This window comes from Aegilops tauschii, chromosome 1 (genome assembly GCF_002575655.3).
Source record: "Aegilops tauschii subsp. strangulata cultivar AL8/78 chromosome 1, Aet v6.0, whole genome shotgun sequence".
Lineage (NCBI taxonomy): Eukaryota > Viridiplantae > Streptophyta > Magnoliopsida > Poales > Poaceae > Aegilops > Aegilops tauschii.
The window spans coordinates 416,637,658-416,659,614 of NC_053035.3; the positions used below are offsets into that span (position 1 = coordinate 416,637,658).

At 48.8% G+C, this 21,957-nt stretch overlaps 3 protein-coding genes across 3 annotated transcripts; 1 reads left to right on the forward strand and 2 right to left on the reverse strand.

The window, feature by feature from the left end:
* Positions 1–6,371: 6,371 nt before the first annotated feature.
* On the forward strand, positions 6,372–7,829 carry LOC141035893 (uncharacterized). The gene has a single exon (XM_073506351.1). The coding sequence runs from the start codon at positions 6,372–6,374 to the stop codon at positions 7,827–7,829; it is 1,458 nt and encodes a 485-aa protein (XP_073362452.1).
* A 2,050-nt stretch (positions 7,830–9,879) lies between these two features.
* Positions 9,880–11,198, reverse strand: LOC109767279 (probable sarcosine oxidase). Its single transcript, XM_020326044.3, has one exon. The coding sequence runs from the start codon at positions 11,157–11,159 to the stop codon at positions 9,933–9,935; it is 1,227 nt and encodes a 408-aa protein (XP_020181633.1). The 5' UTR covers positions 11,160–11,198; the 3' UTR covers positions 9,880–9,932.
* Positions 11,199–15,004: 3,806 nt separating this feature from the next.
* Positions 15,005–20,737, reverse strand: LOC109767262 (histone-lysine N-methyltransferase, H3 lysine-9 specific SUVH1-like). Its single transcript, XM_040388526.3, has 3 exons — positions 20,585–20,737; positions 15,856–17,957; positions 15,005–15,371 (listed from the first exon to the last, which is right to left on the reverse strand). Exon 2 carries the CDS (start codon positions 17,935–17,937, stop codon positions 15,913–15,915), a length of 2,025 nt encoding a protein of 674 aa, XP_040244460.1. The 5' UTR covers positions 17,938–17,957; positions 20,585–20,737; the 3' UTR covers positions 15,005–15,371; positions 15,856–15,912.
* Between the last annotated feature and the right edge of the window lie 1,220 nt (positions 20,738–21,957).

Consider the following 21,957-nt stretch of genomic DNA (forward strand, 5'->3'; position numbering starts at 1 on the left):
TCTCAATCTTTTCAAAAACGAGTGAGTCCAAAGATCCATCAACATGGAGCTTCTTCATGCGTTTTATACCAATATGACTCAAATGGCAGTGCCACAAGTATGTGGTACTATCATTACTATCTTATATCTTTTGGCATGAACATGTGTATTACTATGATCGAGATTCAATAAACCATTCATTTTAGGTGCAAGACCATTGAAGGTATTATTCAAATAAACAGAGTAACCATTATTCTCCTTAAATGAATAACCGTATTGCGATAAACATAATCCAATCATGTCTATGCTCAACGCAAACACCAAATAACAATTATTTAGGTTTAACACCAATCCCGATGGTAGAGGGAGCGTGCGATGTTTGATCACATCAACCTTGGAAACACTTCCAACACATATCGTCATCTCACCTTTAGCTAGTCTCCGTAGCCTTCTTATTTCGAGTTACTAACACTTAGCAACCGAACCGGTATTTATTACCCTGGTGCTACTAGGAGTACTAGTAAAGTACACAATAATATAACTTATATTCAAAATACTTCTGTCGACCTTGCCAGCCTTCTCATCTACCAAGTATCTAGGGTAGTTCTGCTGTAGTGACCGTTCCCCTCATTACAGAAGCACTTAGTCTCGGGTTTGGGTTCAACCTTGGGTTTCTTCACTAGAGCAGCAACTGATTTGTCGTTTCATGAAGTATCCCTTCTTTCCCTTGCCCTTCTTGAAACTAGTGGTTTTACTAACCATCAACAATTGATGCTCCTCTTGATTTCTACTTTCGCGGTGTCAAACATCGCGAGTTGCTCAAGGATCATCATGTCTATCCCTGATATGTTATAGTTCATCACGAAGCTCTAATAGCTTGGTGGCAGTGACTATGGAGAACCATCACTATCTCATCTGGAAGATTAACTCCCACTCGATTCAAGCGATTGTAGTACTCAGACAATCTGAGCACATGCTCAACAATTGAGCTTTTCTCCCTTAGTTTGCAGGCTTAAGAAACTTGTCAGAGGTCTCATACCTCTTGACGTGGGCACTAGTCTGAAATCTCAATTTCAGTCTTTGGAACATCTCATATGTTCTGCGACATTTCAAAACGTCTTTGGTGCCACAATTTTAAACCGTTAGCATTACGCACTGAACTATCACGTAGTCATCAAAACGTGTATGTCAGATGTTTCGCAACATCTACAGACGGCGCTCGAGGTTCAGCACACCGAGCGGTGCATTAAGGACATAAGCCTTCTATGCAGCAATGAGGACAATCCTCAGTATACGGACCCAGTCCGCATAATTGCTACTGTCAACTTTCAACTAAATTTTCTCTAGGAACATATCTTAAATAGTAGAACTAAAGCGTAAGCTATGACATAATTTGCAAAGACCTTTTGACTATGTTCATGACAATTAAGTTCATCTGATTATCTAATGAACTCCCACTTAGATAGACATCCCTCTAGTCATCTAAGTGATACATGATCCGAATCGACTAGACCGTGTCCGATCATCACGTGAGACGGACTACTCATCAACGGTGAACATCTCCATGTTGATCGTATCTACCATATGACTCATGTTCGACCTTTCGGTCTCTTGTGTTCCGAGGCCATGTCTGTACATGCTAGGCTCGTCAAGTCAACCTAAGTGTTTTGCATGTGTAAATCTGGCTTACACCCGTTGTATGCGAACGTTAGAACCTATCACACCCGATCATCACGTGGTGCTTCGAAACAACGAACCTTCGCAACGGTGCACAGTTAAGGGGAACACATCTCTTGAAATTTTAGTGAGGGGTCATCTTATTTATGCTACCGTCGTTCTAAGCAAATAAGATGTAAACATGACAAACATCACATGCAAATCATAAAGTGACATGATATGGCCAATATCATCTTGCGCCTTTTGATCTCCATCTTCGAGGCGCAGCATGATCACCTTCGTCACCGCCATGATACCATGATCTCCATCATCATGTATTCATGAAGTTGTCTTGCCAACTATTACTTCTACTACTATGGCTAACGGTTAGTAATAAAGTAAAGTAATTACATGGCGTTTTTCATTGACACGCAGGTCATACAATAAATTAAGACAACTCCTATGGCTCCTGCCGGTTGTCATACTCATCGACATGCAAGTCATGATTCCTATTACAAGAACATGATCAATCTCATACATCACATATATATAATTCATCACATCCTTTTGGACATAACACATCACATAGCATACCCTGCAAAAACAAGTTAGACGTCCTCTAATTGTTGTTGCATGTGTTACGTGGCTGTTATGGGTTTCTAGCAAGAACGTTTCTTACCTACGCAAAACCACAACGGTGATATGCCAATTGCTATTTACCCTTCATAAGGACCCTCTTCATCGAATCTGATCCGACTAAAGTGGGAGAGACAGACACCCGCTAGCCACCTTATGCATCAAGTGCATGTCAGTCGGTGGAACCTGTCTCACGTAAGAGTACGTCTAAGGTCGGTCCGGGCCGCTTCATCCCACAACGCCGCCGAATCAAGATAAGACTAGTAACGGCAAGCAAATTGAACAAATCATCGCCCACAACTACTTTGTGTTCTACTCGTGCATAGAATCTACGCATAGACCTAGCTCTGATACCATTGTTGGGGAACGTAGCAATAATTCAAAATTTTCCTTGTCACCAAGATAAATCTAGGAGATGCTAGCAACGAGAGAGAGGGAGTGCATCTTGATACCCTTGAAGATCGCTATGCGGAAGCGTTACAAGAACGCGGTTGATGGAGTCATACTCGCGGCGATTCAAATCGCGGAAGATCCGATCTAGCGCCGAACGGACGGCGCCTCCGCGTTCAACACACGTACAGCCCGGGGATGTCTCCTCCTTCTTGATCCAGCAAGGGGAGAGGAGAAGTTGAGGGAGAACTCCAGCAGCACGACGCCATGGTGGCAATGGAGCTCGTGGTTCTCCGGCAGGGCTTCGCCAAGCACTACGGAGGAGGAGGAGATGTATGAGGAGGAAGGGGCTGCGCCAAGGGAAGGGTATGGCTGCCCTCCCACCCCCTCACTATATATAGGGGGAAGGGGAGAGGGGCCCGGCCCCTCTAGATGGATCTAGAGGAGGAGGCGGCGGCCAGGGGAAACCCTAGATGGGTTTGGGTGCCCCCACCCCCTAGGAAACTTGCCCCCCAAGCCGGTAGGGGCGGCTGCTCTAGGGGTGGCGCCCCCACCTCTCCTGGTTACGTGAGAGGGGTTGGGAGGGGCGCACAGCCCCTTAGTGGGCTCGTTTGCCCCTTCCCTTGTCCCATAAGGCCCCCCAACGCTTGCCGGGGCCTCCGAAACCCCTTTCGGACATGCTGTCCATAGCCTGGTACCCCCGGAACAATTCCGGACTCCAATACCCTTCGTCCAATATACCGATCTTCACCTCCGGAGCTCCTCGTCATGTCCGGGATCTCATCCGGGACTCCGAACAACCTTCGGTAACCACATACTATTTCCCATAACAACTCTAGCGTCACCGAACCTTAAGTGTGTAGACCCTACGGGTTCGGGAACCATGCAGACATGACCGAGACGTTCTCCGGCCAATAACCAACAGCGGGATCTGGATACCCATGTTGGCTCCCACATGTTCCACGATGATCTCATCGGATGAACCACGATGTCGGGGATTCAATCAATCCCGTATACAATTCCCTTTGTCTATCGGTATGTTACTTGCCCGAGATTCGATCGTCGGTATCCCTATACCTTGTTCAATCTCGTTACCGGCAAGTCTCTTTACTCGTTCCGTAACACATGATCCCGTGGCTAACTCATTAGTCACATTGAGCTCATTATGATGATGCATTACCGAGTGGGCCCAGAGATACCTCTCCGTCATACGGAGTGACAAATCCCAGTCTCGATTCGTGCCAACTCAACAGATACTTTCGGAGATACCTGTAGTGCACCTTTATAGCCACCCAGTTACGTTGTGACGTTTGGTACACCCAAAGCATTCCTACGGTATCCGGGAGTTGCACAATCTCATGGTCTAAGGAAATGATACTTGACATTAGAAAAGCTCTTAGCAAACGAACTACACGATCTTGTGCTATGCTTAGGATTGGGTCTTGTCCATCACATCATTCTCCTAATGATGTGATCCCGTTATCAATGACATCCAATGTCCATGGTCAGGAAACCATAACCATCTATTGATCAACGAGCTAGTCAACTAGAGGCTTACTAGGGACATGTCGTGGTCTATGTATTCACACATGTATTACGGTTTCCAGTTAATACAATTATAGCATGAACAATAGACAATTATCATGAACAAGGAAATACAATAATAACCATTTTACTATTGCCTCTAGGGCATATTTCCAACAGTCTCCCACTTGCACTAGAGTCAATAATCTAGTTCACATCACTATGTGATTGCCAATGGAAACAAGGACGATGGTGACAGCTGGGGGTGCCGTCATGCCGATAAGAGATAGGATGTCTGTTAGGATTTCTGCTTTTGACCGGCTGTCCACGCAGGGTGGGGAGGCTTTGGTCGTGGTGGGGCGAGAAAATTCGAACCCGAGGCCTGGGATCGAGGAGACTGACGCACGCCAGCCAATCAGCGACGCAGAGGCGGATCGCTTGATTGCTCCAAATGACGGCCCGTGCCTGCCAGAGACCCATAGATGCTTTGACAGCACATGAGATAGAGCCTCCACGCGATCAAAGCCGGACCGATAGTGCGGCAGATGCTCCGGGAAAAGAGACCAATCATGAAGCAACTATTCCCACGGGAGAGGTGGCCGTTGATAATCCGTCGCATCGCCCAATCATTGAGCATGCACAGCCAGAGCCAGTGCGCGTGGAGGAACCAACGCGGCTTGCAATGCGCGGAGAGAACAAAACACAGCCCGCTTTGATTGAGCGTCGACGGCTAGTGCCACACGTGCAGCCTGATGTAGGTCCAGGGAACAAGCATATTGAGATGTTTTGCATGGAGGGGAGTGCATGTGCAGAGAAGGGACAGGACAAAGAGAGAGAAATAGCACCTGGCGAACTGGATTGCGACCAGGAGGGCGGTGCTGCTTCCAAGGAAGAAGGTGGGCCCAGCACGGAAATCCTCGGCGAACCGACAAGAGAAAATGCCATGTCTATTCCCGAGGAAGTGCCGCTGCAACCAATAGAGGACGAGGGCGTGATGGCTTGTGATTCGCTGCATGGCGCCCTTGACGTGACCACGTCCCGTGCAGCTACTAGAGATTTGCACATGGAAACGAATGAACTTGAGAGCAGACCATGCACGGAACGGGCCATGTATGAAAGGGAGATACTTTCAGAAGTGCAAGACTCGGTTCAGCAAGGAATGACAGCACTAGAGGTGATTGCATTCGCTAAGCTCAAGGCTTTTTGCTCATGCATTGTCAAGAAGCTGGCTCCCCCGCTACTAAAGGAAATCCAGGCCTCATCCCTGCACCCGGCTATCGAGCCATGCACGCCTAGGCGCACCACTCGAGCCACGAAGCGCACCGCGGGAATTGGATCATCCAAAGCGTCGCCTGCAGAAAATGTGCTTCTCCGGACGCTAGGACTTGCGGCAGAGGATCTCGTGGTTGACGATAGAGAAGTGGAAGAGCTCAAGGGGCTGTTTGAGTCACCGCTACGCGAGCAGCACATCCGAGTGATTGCAGCTCTGTTCGGCAAGACCCTGCCCATCAGAGGGGCGCTTGCCCCACAGGATTCGGTAGTTGTGGGAGCGCAGTAGTCCCCGGAGTGGGATGGAGTTGGTGGATGCTCGTTCATCTATGGATCCAAGCCCATCAATCATATGCTGGAATGTGAGGGGGCTGAACAACCCAGCCAAACGAGATGTTGTGAGAGGCTTCGTGAGCACCATTAGGGAAAATGTAGCTTGTTTACAGGAGACTAAACTTGATGTAATTGATCGCTACTCAGTTATGCAATGCTTGGGGCCATCCTTTGATGGTTATGCTTATTTGCCGGCTGTTGAGACTAGGGGAGGAATCCTACTTGCTTGGGATTCTTCTGTGGTGGATGTGGACCAGCTACAGTTGGACACTGACTTTATAACAGGCATGATACATACTAAAGCGGGAGATCGTTGGTGGCTAACGGTTGTTTATGCTCCGCAAGGAGATGCGCTCAAAACGGCCTTTCTGGAGCAGCTTAACATGCGGAGAGAGCTCTGTCCAGGACCATGGATGGTCTTGGGAGATTTTAACATGATCTTGCGAGCGTCGGAGAAAAACAATGCTAACCTAAACCGAAGCATGATGGGAAAGTTTAGGGCTTTCGTGGACAACAACGAGCTCAAAGAAGTGTACATGCATGGAAGGAGATTCACTTGGTCAAATGAGCGAGACTTGCCTACCATGACCAAGATTGATAGAGTGCTAGTCTCGGTGGATTGGGAGTTGGCGAATCCGGACTGTCTTCTCCAAGCTTTATCGTCTGGTGTGTCTGACCACGCCCCGCTGCACCTTCACACGGCAGCCATGTTCTGCCCTAAAAAGAGATTTCATTTTGAGCTATATTGGACCAAGCTGGAGGGCTTTGAGGATGTTGTGCGGGAGGCTTGGGTTTGCGATGATAGCATAGTAGATCCCTTCAAGAGGCTTGATGCATTATATAGAAACACGGCAGTTGCATTGCAAGCATGGAGTCAAAGAAAGACAGGAAATATTAAACTGCTCATGGCCGTTGCAACTTTGGTGATCTTTCGGCTTGATCAAGCACAAGAGAGCCGCATCTTAACGGACCAGGAACTGTGGCTTAGGCGCACCCTTAAACTTGCTCTGTTGGGCATGTCTTCCCTTCAAAGAACCATTGAGAGGCAGAGATCACGGATGAGATGGATCAGGGAGGGCAATGCAAACACAAAACTATTCCAAGCTTTTGCTAACGGAAGGAGAGCTAAAAATTTCATCCCGCACGTCAAAGTTAGAGATGTTGTGTACACGGAGCAAAGACAGAAAGAAGAGGTTTTAACAGCTGCGTTTGAATCCTTGCTTGGGCTTGATCAAGCACGTGACTTCACGATTGATCTGGATTACTTAGATGTCCAACCAATTGATCTAGCTGATCTTGACGACATGTTCACGGAGCAGGAAGTCCTTGATGCTATAAATGAGCTGCACCCCGACAGAGCCCCGAGTCCTGATGGCTTCATTGGAGCGTTCTATCAGAGAGCATGGCCTATCATCAAGAATGACATTATGGCAGCGGTGCACAAGCTTTATGTATGTGATGGAGCCGGCTTTGCGAAACTCAATCGAGCCTACATCATACTTATACCGAAGAAAAGTGATGCTGAGGAGGTGGGCGACTTCCGCCCAATCAGCTTGACGCATAGCTTTGAGAAGTTGTTTGCAAAGATGCTCACAACCAGAATAAGGAGGCAGATGAAAGCCCTAGTTAATGCCAATCAATCTGCTTTTATCAAGGGGAGAGTGCTTCATGACAACTTCTTAATGGTTAGACATGTACCAAGGAGAATCCACGCTAGAAGAGCCCCAGGTGTGTTTCTTAAGCTGGATATATCAAAAGCTTTAGACACACTATCCTGGCCATTCCTCTTCCAAGTGCTAAGAGCCAAAGGTTTTGGTCCAAGGTTCATTCGCTGGCTGGAAATCTTGTTGCAATCTGCGAGCACTAAAGTGGTCGTAAACGGATGTCCTGGAAAAAGATTCTACCACAGCCGAGGATTGATGCAGGGAGATCCTAGCTCGCCTCTTCTCTTTGTTATAGCCATGGACATCCTTACAGCAGTGATTAGCAAGGCAGCTAGTGAGGGTGTACTCTCATCCTTCTCGGGCATTAAAGACACGTAGCGGCTATCCATATTTGCCGACGATGTGGCCCTGTTCATTCGGCCATCTGCTTCTGACCTGGCTTGTGTGAGAGAGGCGCTCAGTATATTTGGGACGGCCTCAGGACTTCGAGTAAACTACAGGAAGACTTCTGCCGTACTAATCCATGGAGATCAAGACGACAAGGAGAGAGTGATGAGCTTCCTAAACTGCCAATCTGGGATGTTTCCATGCAAGTATCTTGGGTTGCCGCTCGCCATAAACCAGCTCACGAGGACTGATTGGCAGCCGCTGCTAGACCAGGTTAAGCATTTCATCCCAGCATGGCAGAGAGGCCTTATACAGAGACCAGGCAGACTAATCCTTGTCAAGAGCGTCATAGCAGCTAGGCCAATACACTATCTGCTCGTCCGGAACCCACCCCTCTGGGTGTTTGAAGAAATCAATACTTGGATGAGATCTTTTTTCTGGGCTGGGAAAGACAAAACTAATGGAGGGCAATGCCTGGTTGCGTGGAACACCATATGCAGACCAACGAAATTTGGAGGCCTTGGAGTCAAAAACCTGCAGTTACAAGCACTAGCTCTTCGAGTCCACTGGGAATGGCTACGCCGTACTGACATTGAGCGGCCATGGCATGGGCTGACAAATGATGTGGATGAGGAGGCGAGAGCGGTGTTTGATAGCACCGTCCAGATCACAGCAGGGAAAGGAAATAAGGTGCTCTTCTGGACTGGTCGATGGATCCAAGGGTTCGCTGCCGCGGATGTTGCGCCCATGATAGTGCCTGTTGTGGATGTGCGCATCAAAAATAGAAGAACGATCCAGCAAGCAATGATTGACAATGCATGGCTCAATGACATTCGAGGTGATCTATCTTACATGGCTCACATTCAACTTATCCACCTCCAACATGTCATTGCTACCACCCCGAGACATGTCAATACAGAGGACGTATTCTGATGGCCATGTGAACCATCAGGATCGTACACGGCCAGATCCACATATGAGAGGTTATGTCAGGGGTTGGTTAGATCGAGCACGGCCTCATGCATCTGGCGAAGTTGGGCGACCCTCAAGTGCAAGATCTTTGTATGGCTGGTTGTGCAATATCGCATCTGGACGTCTGATCGAAGAGCTCGTCATGGGTTACAGGATGTGCCTTCGGCTTGCTATACGTGTCAACAGGATGAAGATAACGTGGATCATATCTTGGCACAATGTGTTTATGCGAGAGAAGTCTGGCACCAACGTTTCCTTATCATGCAGGTCAATGTGGAGATCCCAGACGCTCTGGATACTTTTCAGGAGTGGTGGTTGAAGACAAGGAGCAACTTCCGACAACCATACAAGCGAGGGTTTGACACTTTTGTCATTGCTGCTGCCTGGTTGCTTTGGAAACAAAGAAATGCGAGTGTTTAACCGGGCCGAGCAAGTCAGTTCCCCCACTAGGTTAGCCCAGCAAATTCTAGATGAGATTAAAACTTGGAAGCTTGCGGGAGTGGGAGTGGTAGGGTTGAGTAGATTTGTGAGAGAGTAGTTGTTAGTTTTGTTGGAGTTGGAGTCGGTGTAACCTCGTCGATGTTCGCATCGTCGTAGGGCTCTTGTAAACATTCTGCTTCCTTTTATAAAAATATGGTACGCTATTGGCGTACTCTCGAAAAAAAAATTGTTGGCAATCCTCCGTAAGCGTAACATACTACTTTTTTTCGGGGTAAAGACTACTTTAAACTTACTAATAACTATACTATACCTCACACGTTGCTGCAAAATTGGATATATAGTTTCTAAATATTGTGTGGAATACTAATGCAGTCATTAGGATTTGAGCTTTGTGAGAATTATTTGCATAACCAATAAAAATCTTAACCAGAAAAGTTCTGCATGTCACACTAAAATGCAATGTAGTGTTTTGGGGTCAAAATGCAATGTGATTTAAAGCCCACTTACGAGTATTCTCATGCGAGATGCTAATGGATGAAGCTAGTAAACGTAACGAACACAATAATTTTGATGAAGTTGAAGCACACATTTTGAGATAAAGTATGAGATCACTCGGAATGTAATCTTATTTAGGTTACTGAGATTTATGAAAGCCTCACATAATTGAATTAGCAAACTGACTTAATCGTCCTTGCTGTTACCCGTGGGATTGCCCTTAAACCGATTGATTTTAAAGTGCCGGAGCTCCACCCCGGCCTCTGCCGCAGTCCTGGCCTCGCCGTCGATGGCCAGCTCGGCGAGGATCATCCCCACCGCCGGTCCCATCTTAAACCCATGCCCAGAGAACCCGGCCCCGAGCACCACGTCCTGCCCGAACTCCCCGCCGAGGAAGTCGATCACGAAGTCTTTGTCCGGAGTCATGGAGTACATGCATGACTGCCGAACGACCGGCCCGCCGTCGGTCACCACGTGCCCCGGCATGAACTCCTCGATCCACCGCGCGACCCGATCGGCGGCGTCGCCACCACCGGAGATCCAGTCCCGGCTGTTGGGGTCGCACGGCGGCCCGCCGTCGTAGTTGATTTTGATCAGGCCCGGGAGCTCCAGCGACGGCGTGCTGTACACGTGGGGGTCCCCGTAGCTGGAGAACGTCGGGAACCCGGCCGCCGCAGTGAGGTCTCGCTCGTGGCCCGGCTTGATCTTCCAGTACAGGGTGAGCATGTGCAGCGGCTGGACGGGCAGCTCCAGGCCGGCGACGGACCTGACCAGCTTGCTCGTCCAAGCGCCGACGGTCACGATGCATTTGGCGCCGTGGAACTCCTCGCCGTCGCTCGTCGTCACCCGGACGCCAGGCCCTCCCTCCTCCTTGACGATACCGACGACCTCCTTGTTGTCCCTGAGGACGGCGCCCTTCTTGACGGCCAGCGCCTGGAACATGGCGACGGCCTTGGTGGCGTCCAGCACGCCGCCGCCGAGCTCGCTCACGGCCGTCACCCACCCGTCCGGGACGCGGAACACGCCGCCTCCCCACCTCCCGGCCACGTCCACCTCCGCGGCGCCCCCGTTCCCGACGGCGGCGAGGAGCGCGGCGTTGCTGCGCGGGCCCATGGCGAGGTGCGGCGACGGGGTGAGCACGCGGTAGCCGGCGTCGGCCTGGGCGTCGCCCCAGAGGCGGCGGGCGAGGCGGACCATGGGCGGGTAGCGCGCCTTCGGGTAGGCGTCGCGGATGGTGCGGGAGTGGCCGTGCGAGGAGCCGAGGTGGTGGAGCAGGTCGAAGCGCTCGAGGAGGAGGACCCGGGAGCCGCGGCACGCCGCCGCGTGCGCCGCGCAGCTGCCCATGATGCCCGCGCCCACCACGATCACGTCGAAATCGGCCCGGCCGAGGTCACCGGCGGCGTCTGCGGCCATGATGCCAACGCGCTCTCGGCTGCTGTGGTCGGTTGCTCTCCGGTGCACAGCCAAGTGAGCAGGGCAGATGTGTGCTCTAGTTGAAGAGTGGCAAACAGTATATATAGATGTAGCGGAATTGAGTGCCCTAATTGATTAACTTTTATCAAAGCCGCCACCCCTTTAACATGTGCCCTTGACAAATTAAACGTCACAAGCGAAGGTAAAGAGTGCTAGGACGTACTATCTGTTTATTGCAACACTCTGGAACTTTCTAAGCTCAAGACTAAACAAATCGGGACAACTTTTTTTACTTTACCTTTGGGAGCACAACAACAATCGTCTGCTTGTTATAAAAAAGGCCGGTGGATTAGAGCAACTCCAATGGGGCGACCCATTTCGTCCGCCCGCGTCCGTTTGGGTTGGCGCGGACAAAAGTGAAGGACCAACGCGTCGACCCAAACTCAAATCGTGTCCGCCTGGCGTCCGCGCCGACCCATTTCCGGCCCAAAATTGCGCCTGGAATGCGCCGGCGCGGACGCGCCGCGCGTCTCCTTGCCGTCCGCCGCGTCCCCACCTGGCGGCCACCCAACCGCCACCGGTCGTCTTATTTATGACGACCACCGACAGCGGGCCCACGCGTCAGCCAGTGAAAGCGTCCTTTTTAACCACGCGTGCGGCGGGGTCGGCCTCATCCACTTCTCCCGTCCACATCTGCCCCCCCCCCCCTTGCTTCCTCGCCGGCGACCGCAAACCCTAGCCATGGGCCTCTTCGGCAGCAGCAATGGCAAGGGCAAGGGCAAGGGCACCCCCGGCGCCTCGTCCTCCAGTGCTCCCCTTCCCCTCCTCCTCCTCCGGCGGCGACGCGTTTCCGCCCTGGTCGCCGGCGCCTGCACATCCCGGTGCACCAAGCGCGGTGGCACTGGGAGTACAGGCAGCCATTGCCGTACCCCGATGTCACGCTGCCGCACCGTTGGCATCTGGATCCGCAGTATGATATCATCAACAATGGTGAAAACTAACACTCCCTCTAATCCATTTTAATTGTACCAAATCAGCAACAAATCGAAGGAGTACATTTTTTCAAGGGTTTTTTTTTTCAAGGGTTTTGGCACTTACAGCTTCACCCTAACCTGTCAGCCACAGCCAGCTATGAGTTACAGCTCCTTCACTCACTCCTGGCTTCTACCATGCCATCGCCAGATCGTCCAGACACCAGGTTTTCTGCCATCAATGACAAGTCTATCACTGCAGCTCACGTCTATGAGCTACTCACCTTCAGGGGAATGTCTTGTGTTTATAGTTCATGGGTTTGGGACCGGATCATTCCCCTCAAGCACCGTGTCTTCTTATGGCTCCTGTTCTAGGGCTGGCTCAACACTCGAGATAATATGAAGAAGAAACACTAGACGTCTATCATGACACACCAGGATTGTGATATATGTCCTGCTTCTGAATCTGCATCCCACCTGGTGCTACGTTGCTATCCGGCTTCACTGATTTGGAACGTGTTCGGCCTAAATGACCTTGCCTCCGGTTCTCTAGACCTCATAAGCTTTGTGGAGCAAGCTGAATAGCGTTGGCCGGCCACTAGTAAGTTTCACATTCTCTTTGCTGCCACCGCTGTCACCACATGGCACGCCCAGAATGACAGGGTTTTCAACTCTAAGAGATGGTCCTCGGCTCGTGTAAAACAGTCTGTAACACAGCTGCTTCATCTATGGCAAAATAGGAGCCGTGAGCAAGATGACAACAATGCTATAGCCGCTTGGATACATTGCCTAGCTTAAGCTAGTTTCAGTTTAAGTTAGCTAGTTGTATATCTCTCTCTTCTCTCCTCCCCCTCCTTACTTGTATCTCTCCAAACTGGCAGCTTATAGCCAGGGCACCTTGGTACTAAATATAAGCTTCATGTAATCGACCCCTCCGGTCCCCAGGCTTTGTTGCCTGTTTTGAAATATATAAGGTAGACCATATCTACCTTTCATTTCAAAAAAAAAAGAAGGAGTACATTTTTTTAAAGGGCGTTTTTGCATACATAGTACTACTATATACTACTTTCGTCTTGATTTATCAGTCCCCTTGTATTTGGAGTCATATTTTGACCATAAATATGAGTTACATAGGAAAATTAATATTATCAGAAACTATGTTCAAATACGAAACCAACGATATAATTTTTGATGACATTAACATTTTATTACTTATATCTATGATTAAATTTTAACACAAAATACGAATGGGACAAATAAACTAGGACAGAGGTAGTACCCAACTAGCTGTACAACCTGACCACGAAGTTCAGTTTGCTATAATTGACTCTAATCATCTGATGCACGTTTTCCTACTTATTTTCATGAATATCAGCCGAATGTGTGCACTACTCTACCGATTAAGGTAAAAATGTTGATACTCGTACTTTTAAAGGTTATGTGCATCCCTAGTCAGTGCAAAATGTTAGAGAAATAAAAGTCTTTTCTAAAAATGCATCAGTTATGTGCATCCTAACTATGCATAGACTGGTGTGAAATCACTTTGCTTATATCTTTTTAATGTGACGTTATGAACTAATAAAAGTGACCTTTATTAGAGAAAAATGTGTTATTTTCACCATTCTTGGTCATACTGTCAATGTGCATTTGACGGCGAAAAAAATTTGACATGCTTTCTAAGACAAGAAGATTATTATTTTGAGGTTCTTTGAGAGTATAAACACCTAGGACCGTTCCATTTCTCGGTCCGCCCCGCCTTCGATGGCCTTTGGGCCTTGGAGGTGCGGAGGAACCCGGCCCCTCGTCAGCGGGAGGGATCACATCCTTGTTTTAGGTAGTTTTAGCATCTTTGGGGGGCAAATTTGACAAATTTGACCTATAATCGAAATCAAATCACAGAATGAACTGGTTACGAAACTATTTCACTCCCCTGACCTTTTTGTGCAGCGCCCAGGCGCTGCACTAGTGCAACGCCCAGGAGCTAGGCACTGCACTAGTGCAACGCCCAGGAGCTAGGCGCTGCACTGTGTAGTGTGGCGCCTAGCTCTCAGGCGCTGCACGCTGACTTGGGCACATATGGGTGCGACGCTGGCCGTGTAGCGCCTATCTGGGAGGCGTTGCACAGTAGGTGTGGCGCCGGCATGGCGGGCGCTACACAAAAGGGTCAGGGGAGTGAAATAGTTTCGCAACCAGTTCATTCTGTGATTTGATTTCGATTATAGGTCAAAATTGTCAAATTTGCCTCTTTGGGGGGAGGGGGGGGGGGGGGGGGGGGGGAGGGAGGGACAGGAGGGGGGGCTATGAGGTGACGATGACTTCCTATAGTAGAAATAATGTCTCCCGCGTACCATCCCCTTCTTGCCGGTGCGTCTAGGGCCGATGGAGGGAATGTGAATGTGTGTCTCCGACGAATCTCTTCCAGGATTCGGCCGACGTTAGTCTTCTGTGGATCTGCTTGGATCCAGTCTGCGTTTCGCCTCCGGTGGATCCATCTGGATTCGGCCGGCATAACATTTTCTTAGAAGGTTACATCAAAGGAGGTAAGACCTTTGTCTACTGGTGCCTGGACGATCATATAAAGTAGAGACAGGTTTGTAGGACACGGCCGATTGCACTAAAGTGTGGCCACGTGCTCCCAACTAGCACACGGTGCGGCTGCGCAGCCTGGTTATGTTGTTAATACCTCCCCTGGTAGTAAGTGGTAACTCTTTCATACGCTTAGGTCATCGCTTACGGAACGATCAATGGACCGCTGAGCCCACTAGTATTTGGTGTTCCAAGCTTCCACATGTTTTAGCTAGCCGCCTAGCGAGGATGGAGACGCGAAAATATAGAATTTGGGACGGTGAACGGAACAGGACACAGGTAAAAATCTGAGCCGAACGCGAGACGAGACTAAGCCACATGTTTTTACAGCACCGAGTCTTGACAAGTCGCAGCTAACAGCCAGGGGTCCAGTTAAAACTGACGCTAGCCTACACAGAAACGGATGGCAAGGAGAAGGGAAGACAGATTAGCAGCAGGAAATACATCAACACACGCATCCACCAAGTATCTGAACAAATGGCGGGCACAAAGCCACCATCCGGCAGAAGAGAGGCCAAGTGCGGCATTGACACGACATGGGCATTCTATAGCTCGAAGATAGCTTACTGTCTTCGCAGTTCCAGACGACCGATTATTAACCATCTTCCCAGGAACTAATCTGACATTGGTAGAATCTAGGTAGCAGCACAAACATCTGCAAGGTGAGCAGACAAGTAGTGAGGGGAGCAGATGCTCAAAAGATGGTATATGTTCCTATCCAAACAAATAAGATGGTATATGAACCCACAAGTAAAGCAGAAAGGTGGTAAACATACTAACATCTACAGTAGCTTTAAATACTTTTGAGACGCGGAAAGCGAAGCCTTTCTTATACTGTATGAAGTATAAACACAGATGCAGCTTAGCTATGGGTAAATAGCATATGATGTGCAGCATTTCAAGACTACAAGAGCTGTGCTTTTGCCTATCATCATCATATGTATGCGGTGCCAAGTAATTACAGCAGTTTGTTCGAACAAGAATATTAGTGCTAGAGGAAGATAAAATGCCAAATTCGATGACTAGTCACTCCAGAAATATAGCGATTCGGCATCAGGTGAAATAGATGCATACTTGAGTAATACAGTAAATGGATGAACACATCGGCAATACATAAACCAATCTGGCAGAGAAGATACCTAGCATATTGGCCTGCATGTTGATCCACCACAATATACATGCGCCCTAAATGTAAATCAAAATAACCCGCGACAGGTTAATGATCCACACAGGCAGGTCTTGCCACGACTGGTCCCAGCTCGAACCACACCATAGTCATAAGTTAACTCCGTCATGGGAGGGATGTGATTAAGTGCAAAGAACATTATATGTGGGTGCTTGTCATCTCCATGGTCGTATTGCACTGGTTGCCAGAAGACATTTGGGGAGCAACTGTGGTTTATGAAACGTGAGACATTTCCAATCTGTTTTGCACTTATCTTGATGGGCAGCGGCTGAAATTCATCAGGTGATACATATGTGCTTTCCTCGCCTATCAATTCAGGCCCAGAGTTCCATTTTAGCGTCTTCTCACCAGGGCACACGGTCTGAAAAATGTAATCATCTTCACTATCATCCAAATTAACCTGAAGCTCATCAATGACCTCCCCAGCATACTCGCAAATAAATGCACCAGCACGAATAGGACCCCAACAGCGAAGACCCCAGCCTCGATTTGTGGTCCTGAAGACCTCAAAGTGGTACCTGATCCCCTTTTGGCACACTCTGTTCCGACAATTCAGGCTGCAATGGCAAGCTTCACCACATTCATATATTACTGGCTTGCGGCACACCAACACTCCTGCTGAGCTGTACGGTAGATCACCTCCATTATGTTGCCCACAAGCACAGTTTGCATCGCCGGGTAGGCAAACACTCTGGCAACCGCAACCCTGCAAGGCTCTCATGGAGCTTAGAGGTCTCGGGTATTTGACCTCAGTAGTATAGGTGAAATGCCCAGGTCCTTTCTCATGGTCTTCCTCATTGACGACACAAACTGGGAACGTTTCAGCCCCAGATGATAGGTCATGTTGTATAACCTTGCCTCTTGTTGATGCATTTTGTATCCATCGCTGCGTCCTCTTCCATACCGCAGCTCCATCACGCTGTCCAGGTTCACGCTGCAGCCTGTACTTGAAGCAGTTGATGCCAAACTTTGTTCTCTCCTTCCAGGACTCCTGGATTTTATAGAGGCCATCGTATATGTAGATTTTGCCAGTTATCGTAGCTGGATCTTTGAATCCCCGCACGACCCTTATCTCATTCTTCCTGTGCAAACTCCTCTCGAGAGCAAGGTTGCCCCTCTCAAGCTTCTGGTCATGCCTCTCCTCGGTGTTCCTACTGTTACCCCCTGAACCACTGTACACCAGCGTGTCTGTGTCATCATCGTCATTCTCATAACCACCTGCCGCGACAATACATATAGCTACAGAATCCTCGCCATTTCCAAAGTTAGCACTCATGTAATCAATGCCACTCATGCTAGGCGCGTGCAACCCGATGATGCATAGCTCCATCCTGAAATAGAAAATATCACCTATTTCAACACCAGGAACAGTCCCTACCCTCTTTCCCACATTGGCCCTGATATCACTGGCCATCATGATAGCGCCAGCTTTCAGGTCTGCACGTCTGCTAGCGTCTAGCGTTTCATCCATCTGAAGATGTCTACGCCTGAGTGCCTCAAAGGTCATATGAACTGCTTCCACAGCCTCCCTAGGAGTACTATCTGAAGTGGGCAGAAAAGCAAGCAGCTTGCCAGAAACATGATTCCTGTAGATAGGCTTAGGGCGCTTGACCTTAACTCCATTTGAGCCCTCAGCAGCCAAACCAGCTGACCTCTTAGCCTGACGTTCAGATGCCGAAGTCTGACTAACCGAATAAGGTTCACCGTCATCATTACGTGGTGTAACCCCAGATGATCTCGTCTTGTATGCTGAGACAGGGGTAACATCAATGGGCACACTAGCACTTGTGCCTGCAGGCGAAAAAGCATTCACAGTAGCACTGAAGGTGGCGAACGATCCAAAGGCAGGAAGGCTCCCAGCACCAAATCCTGTAGGAAACTGGCCAACCGGAGTCACAACGACCAACGGTGGGGTGCTTGACTGATTAATGTTGACTCCCATAGGTGCAGGGAACATTGGAGCTAAAGACCTTAATGGCTTGGCATCCAGAAGCTCCTGATTAGGGGCAGGTATGAAATTCCTAGCCCTGTCCATGTTAAATCAACCAAAAATTCCTGCACAAGGAAGGAAAAACCTTAGTGGACTATACAGTAACAAAATCACAAAGGATTAAGCAGCGCTTAGTGAATCCTGAAGCATGGTTGCACCCTTGAAAAAGTACTGCATGCGATTAAAACCAGCATGAAAGTAAGACACCAAGCTAAAATCTCACCTGCTTTTGTTACTCCTTTGATCTTTTCCAAACCAAAACAGAAACCACCTATAGTGAATCTACAAGAATTGATGGGTGCCCTTTGAGAACTACATTGGATCATTGCAGTTATCAACTAGATGAAGCATTTTCTTCCGAGTACTAAACAAGACGTAGCATTGAACCATTGGTACCAGGGTAAAACAGTAGTATATATCAGTAGCATTGATAGTGGAAGAATTACTAGGACACCAAGAAAACACTAAAAAATATATATGTAAACTTACTATAATAACAAGTATCAAGGGTAGAGTAGCCACCAAATGCAAGAGCCATATGAGATGTAATAAGTTGGCTTATATTAGTTTTATGAATTCAATATCAACACACAAGCACAACTCAAGCCATGCAGATTAATATTGCCATCCATACTAAATCAATGACACCATACTCTTTCCATCGATTGCCGGTCACAGAGGGAGGGGGACCAGCAGGACTAGAGTCACAACAAAATGGAAATTGAACATATGTAAGCTGGCGCTGTAGGAAACTGGCCAACCGAAGTCACAACGACCAACCGTGGGGTGCTTGACTGGTTCATTTGGTGGATTAGCAGCCGCCACATTTGTAATTGAACATAAGTAAGCTGGCGCATTTGTATTTGAACCTCTTATGATCCTACTTCATCAATGAAAACGAAGTCTCATTTGTGTTTGAAATGGGAGGTCGTCTGTTCGATTCGTCAATTCAGCATTTCCTTGTTTCTTGCAGCTATTGGAGGAATACATGATATGAAAATGAGAAAGAAAGCATGGGTTGATGGGCTTAGGACACAAAACCTTTACTGCTAGGACAATATAACTGTTATGCTCACATTTAAAGTGTTTCTCTTATTTAAAGTATATATGTCTGACCCAAGTTATATCTTTTCTCTGCCACTGCCACCGTGGATTGCTCTTACGAGAGTGAGGACGAGCAAGGGAAGAATTTGGAAGATAGGAATACTTGATAATTGAAGGGCTAGGATTGGGCCCTGCCATCAGTACTAGATTAGCACGAACGGTGTGGAAGTTCAGGCGAAGATCAGCCAACAAGTGGAGATGCATTATGAAAAAGAAGAGAAGTGGAGGCACATAGCCCGTCGCCCTGTTGCGTCACGCATCTGGCGGCTGCTAGCAATCCGCCCCTGTGTCTCCCCCTTCGAATGAATATGGGAAACATGCACTCCGCTGGGTCTGCCAGCCACGCTCACTCCTTTCTTCCTTGTAGTTATACTGTGGTAAATCTGGGATGCCACTATCTGCCGTGGATGTAGTATTAAGGAACATAGTCGATGACCTCACTCTGTGGTCAAAAAGGCTAAAAACAGCTGATGAAAAAGCCCTTGCCGGTTTGTGGCGGGACTATCTATCCTCTCGGTAGCACTCTGCACACGAGCTTCTTTCAAATATATTCAGGTGGGGATTCACTCCCTCCTGGTGAAAATTTCATCAAAGAGAAAAAAAAACAGATTTAGAGCCAAATTTCGCAAATTAAAACATAAAAGTATTTGCCTGGCTGATCCTCAATCATAGAATTTACACCAAGGATATGCTAAAACGTAGGCATTAGCATGTGTCCGATGATGATCATTTATGCTATGCCCTTTGAGAGCTAAAGAGAATTGGCAGCATCCATTCTTCCAGTGCAATTTCAGCACAATGGTATGGACCTGTCTCCCTATTACTTGAGCCCCGGGGAGCTTAGCCTTTTCAATCCAGTGGGCTTGTTGACATTTAACTGGTCCTTACTTCAAGGATAATGTAATTTGGCTTGCTCGCACATTTGGAAGCAGCGTAATGGCCACATTTTGAAAGGTTCCAGGCCGACTTTTAGAGCTTGGAAGTCTGGCTTTTGCCCCTTTCTTAAGTGTAGGGTGAAGAAACATCTAGTTAACCTTCTGTCACTATGGATTGGTAGACTGTTGAAAACTGTTTTCCTTTTTCCTAGCTGATGTAAACAGTTGATTGTAATTATTTATTTGTTGAGTAACTAAAATGGATGTACAGGTAGCATTGGCAAAGTACATTTCAAGAAGCAAATTTTCATTGAAATCAGTCCACCTATCTATGACTATAGCGAAGGTTTTATCTTGGTAGTACAAACAAATAGCGCAAAAACTTTCTATCTATTATCTATAATAAATAGGAACAGAGCGCAGGGTTCCAATCCATAAACTTGTGTCAACACTCATGGCCAACATTCATTTTTTTTTTTCACCCACAAAAGTCCCTTTCTAATCGCCACTCACTCGGGCCATCGGAATGGAGGAGGGAAGAAAGCAGTATTCGGCCCGACGGGGAAGCCCCGATCACGCGTCCGTCCGTCGGACGGGGAGAAGATAAGAAAACATGTTCCGGTTCGCCGCGAGGCCGCGCGGAGTCCGTCCCCAATCGAGAAATGGGAGCGGGCATGCATGCGTCGGAGGGAGGGAGAGGGTGGAGACGGTACCTGAGCCGAGCGGGAGGCCGCCTCCCGGGGACGAAGGGAGAGGAGCGGAGAGTGGCCGCCGCCGCCGAGGCCGACAGCGAGCGATCTCTCTGACGGCGGTTTGGTCGAAACGAAGAGAGGAAGAGGGCGGCGCCCAGTGTGTGGGTGTGGGACGGGACGGGTGCGCGGCGACTGGGTTTATTTATCGAGGGCTTCGGAGGTCGTGGGGCTCGACCGCATCCCGCGCGTCGGCAGCGAATCCGACGGCGCGGACGGCCCCCGTGCCCGCGTGCGCGTGGCGGCATGGGCCCGGCGCCACCACCTGGCGCCGCGAGAAAGAGACCGGAGTCGCGCGGGGTCCGAGGAAGGAAGATGGTGGTGACGGGGGTGGGTGGGTCTCGGCGTTTTCTTGGGCTTGTTTCGTTGCACGACGAGATGGTACTACCGAGGAAAAGGGGGCTTGCGGCGCGCCCGAGATAGCAAGCCGACGAGGCAGCAAGCTCACACGACGCGAGCAAAGGCGCCGTCTCTCTTGTGCGTTGTTGTTCGCGACCACCGCGAACCACGCGCTTCGATCTTTTTATACGTTTCTTTTTTCAAAAAGATATAAAAAGAGGTAATAGCATCCAGGTACCCAACTTGCACCTCATGTGATGATTTAGTCCCAGGCCAATCACAGCTCGACAATTGGCAGCCAGGTGGCTGGACCGGTCAGCGCACGCACTTTTGCACAAAACCCCCTGCCGTTTCTTTTAATCAACCCGCTGCTCGCCAACTGGTTCCTCGAGTCGTCCGGCAGCGCGTCCCCCTCCGCGGTCGAGCACCCCAAGCTGAAGAACTTCCTGCGCCAGGTCGGGCTCTTGGAGATATCGCGAGCCGACCTCGCCGGCGCGCGCCTGGATGCGCGCTTCGCCGAGGCCCGTGCCGACGCCACCGCGCGCTTCTGAGTGCAGTGCTGAGTGTTTAGTGCTGACTACTCTACTACTCTACTATGGCAGCAGAGAGAGGTGAGGTGTGACGATTTCTCCAAGTGCAACTTTGACCATGACCATCGGTTTCTATTATCATATACTCCATATACAGCACACTGCTTGAGAAAAGGCACTGCTGCTACTATAGAGTATACAATATTTCACGCCTAATCTAGCGGGGTCAAATCCTTGATATCAATATGGGCAAAATATTCCAACATTCATGTTTAAGCTTAAGATTGGCTGGCTTAGACTCTCCAGCAAGTATGTTACTCTACAATGAGAGACTGCTGATGAGCCAACCATATAGTATATGTATGTGTACCAAAGAGGTGTAGGGGCAAATGATCATCCAATTGAAATGGCACTAACTAGTAGAGTATTATTTGCACAATAGCTAACACACACACACTCCCCCACTGC

Excerpts from the sequence above, each read along its gene's own strand:
- LOC141035893 (XM_073506351.1), top strand. The coding sequence starts at position 6,372 with ATGACCAAGATTGATAGAGTGCTAGTCTCGGTGGATTGGGAGTTGGCG.
- LOC109767279 (XM_020326044.3), bottom strand. The coding sequence starts at position 11,159 with ATGGCCGCAGACGCCGCCGGTGACCTCGGCCGGGCCGATTTCGACGTG.
- LOC109767262 (XM_040388526.3), bottom strand. The coding sequence starts at position 17,937 with ATGGACAGGGCTAGGAATTTCATACCTGCCCCTAATCAGGAGCTTCTG.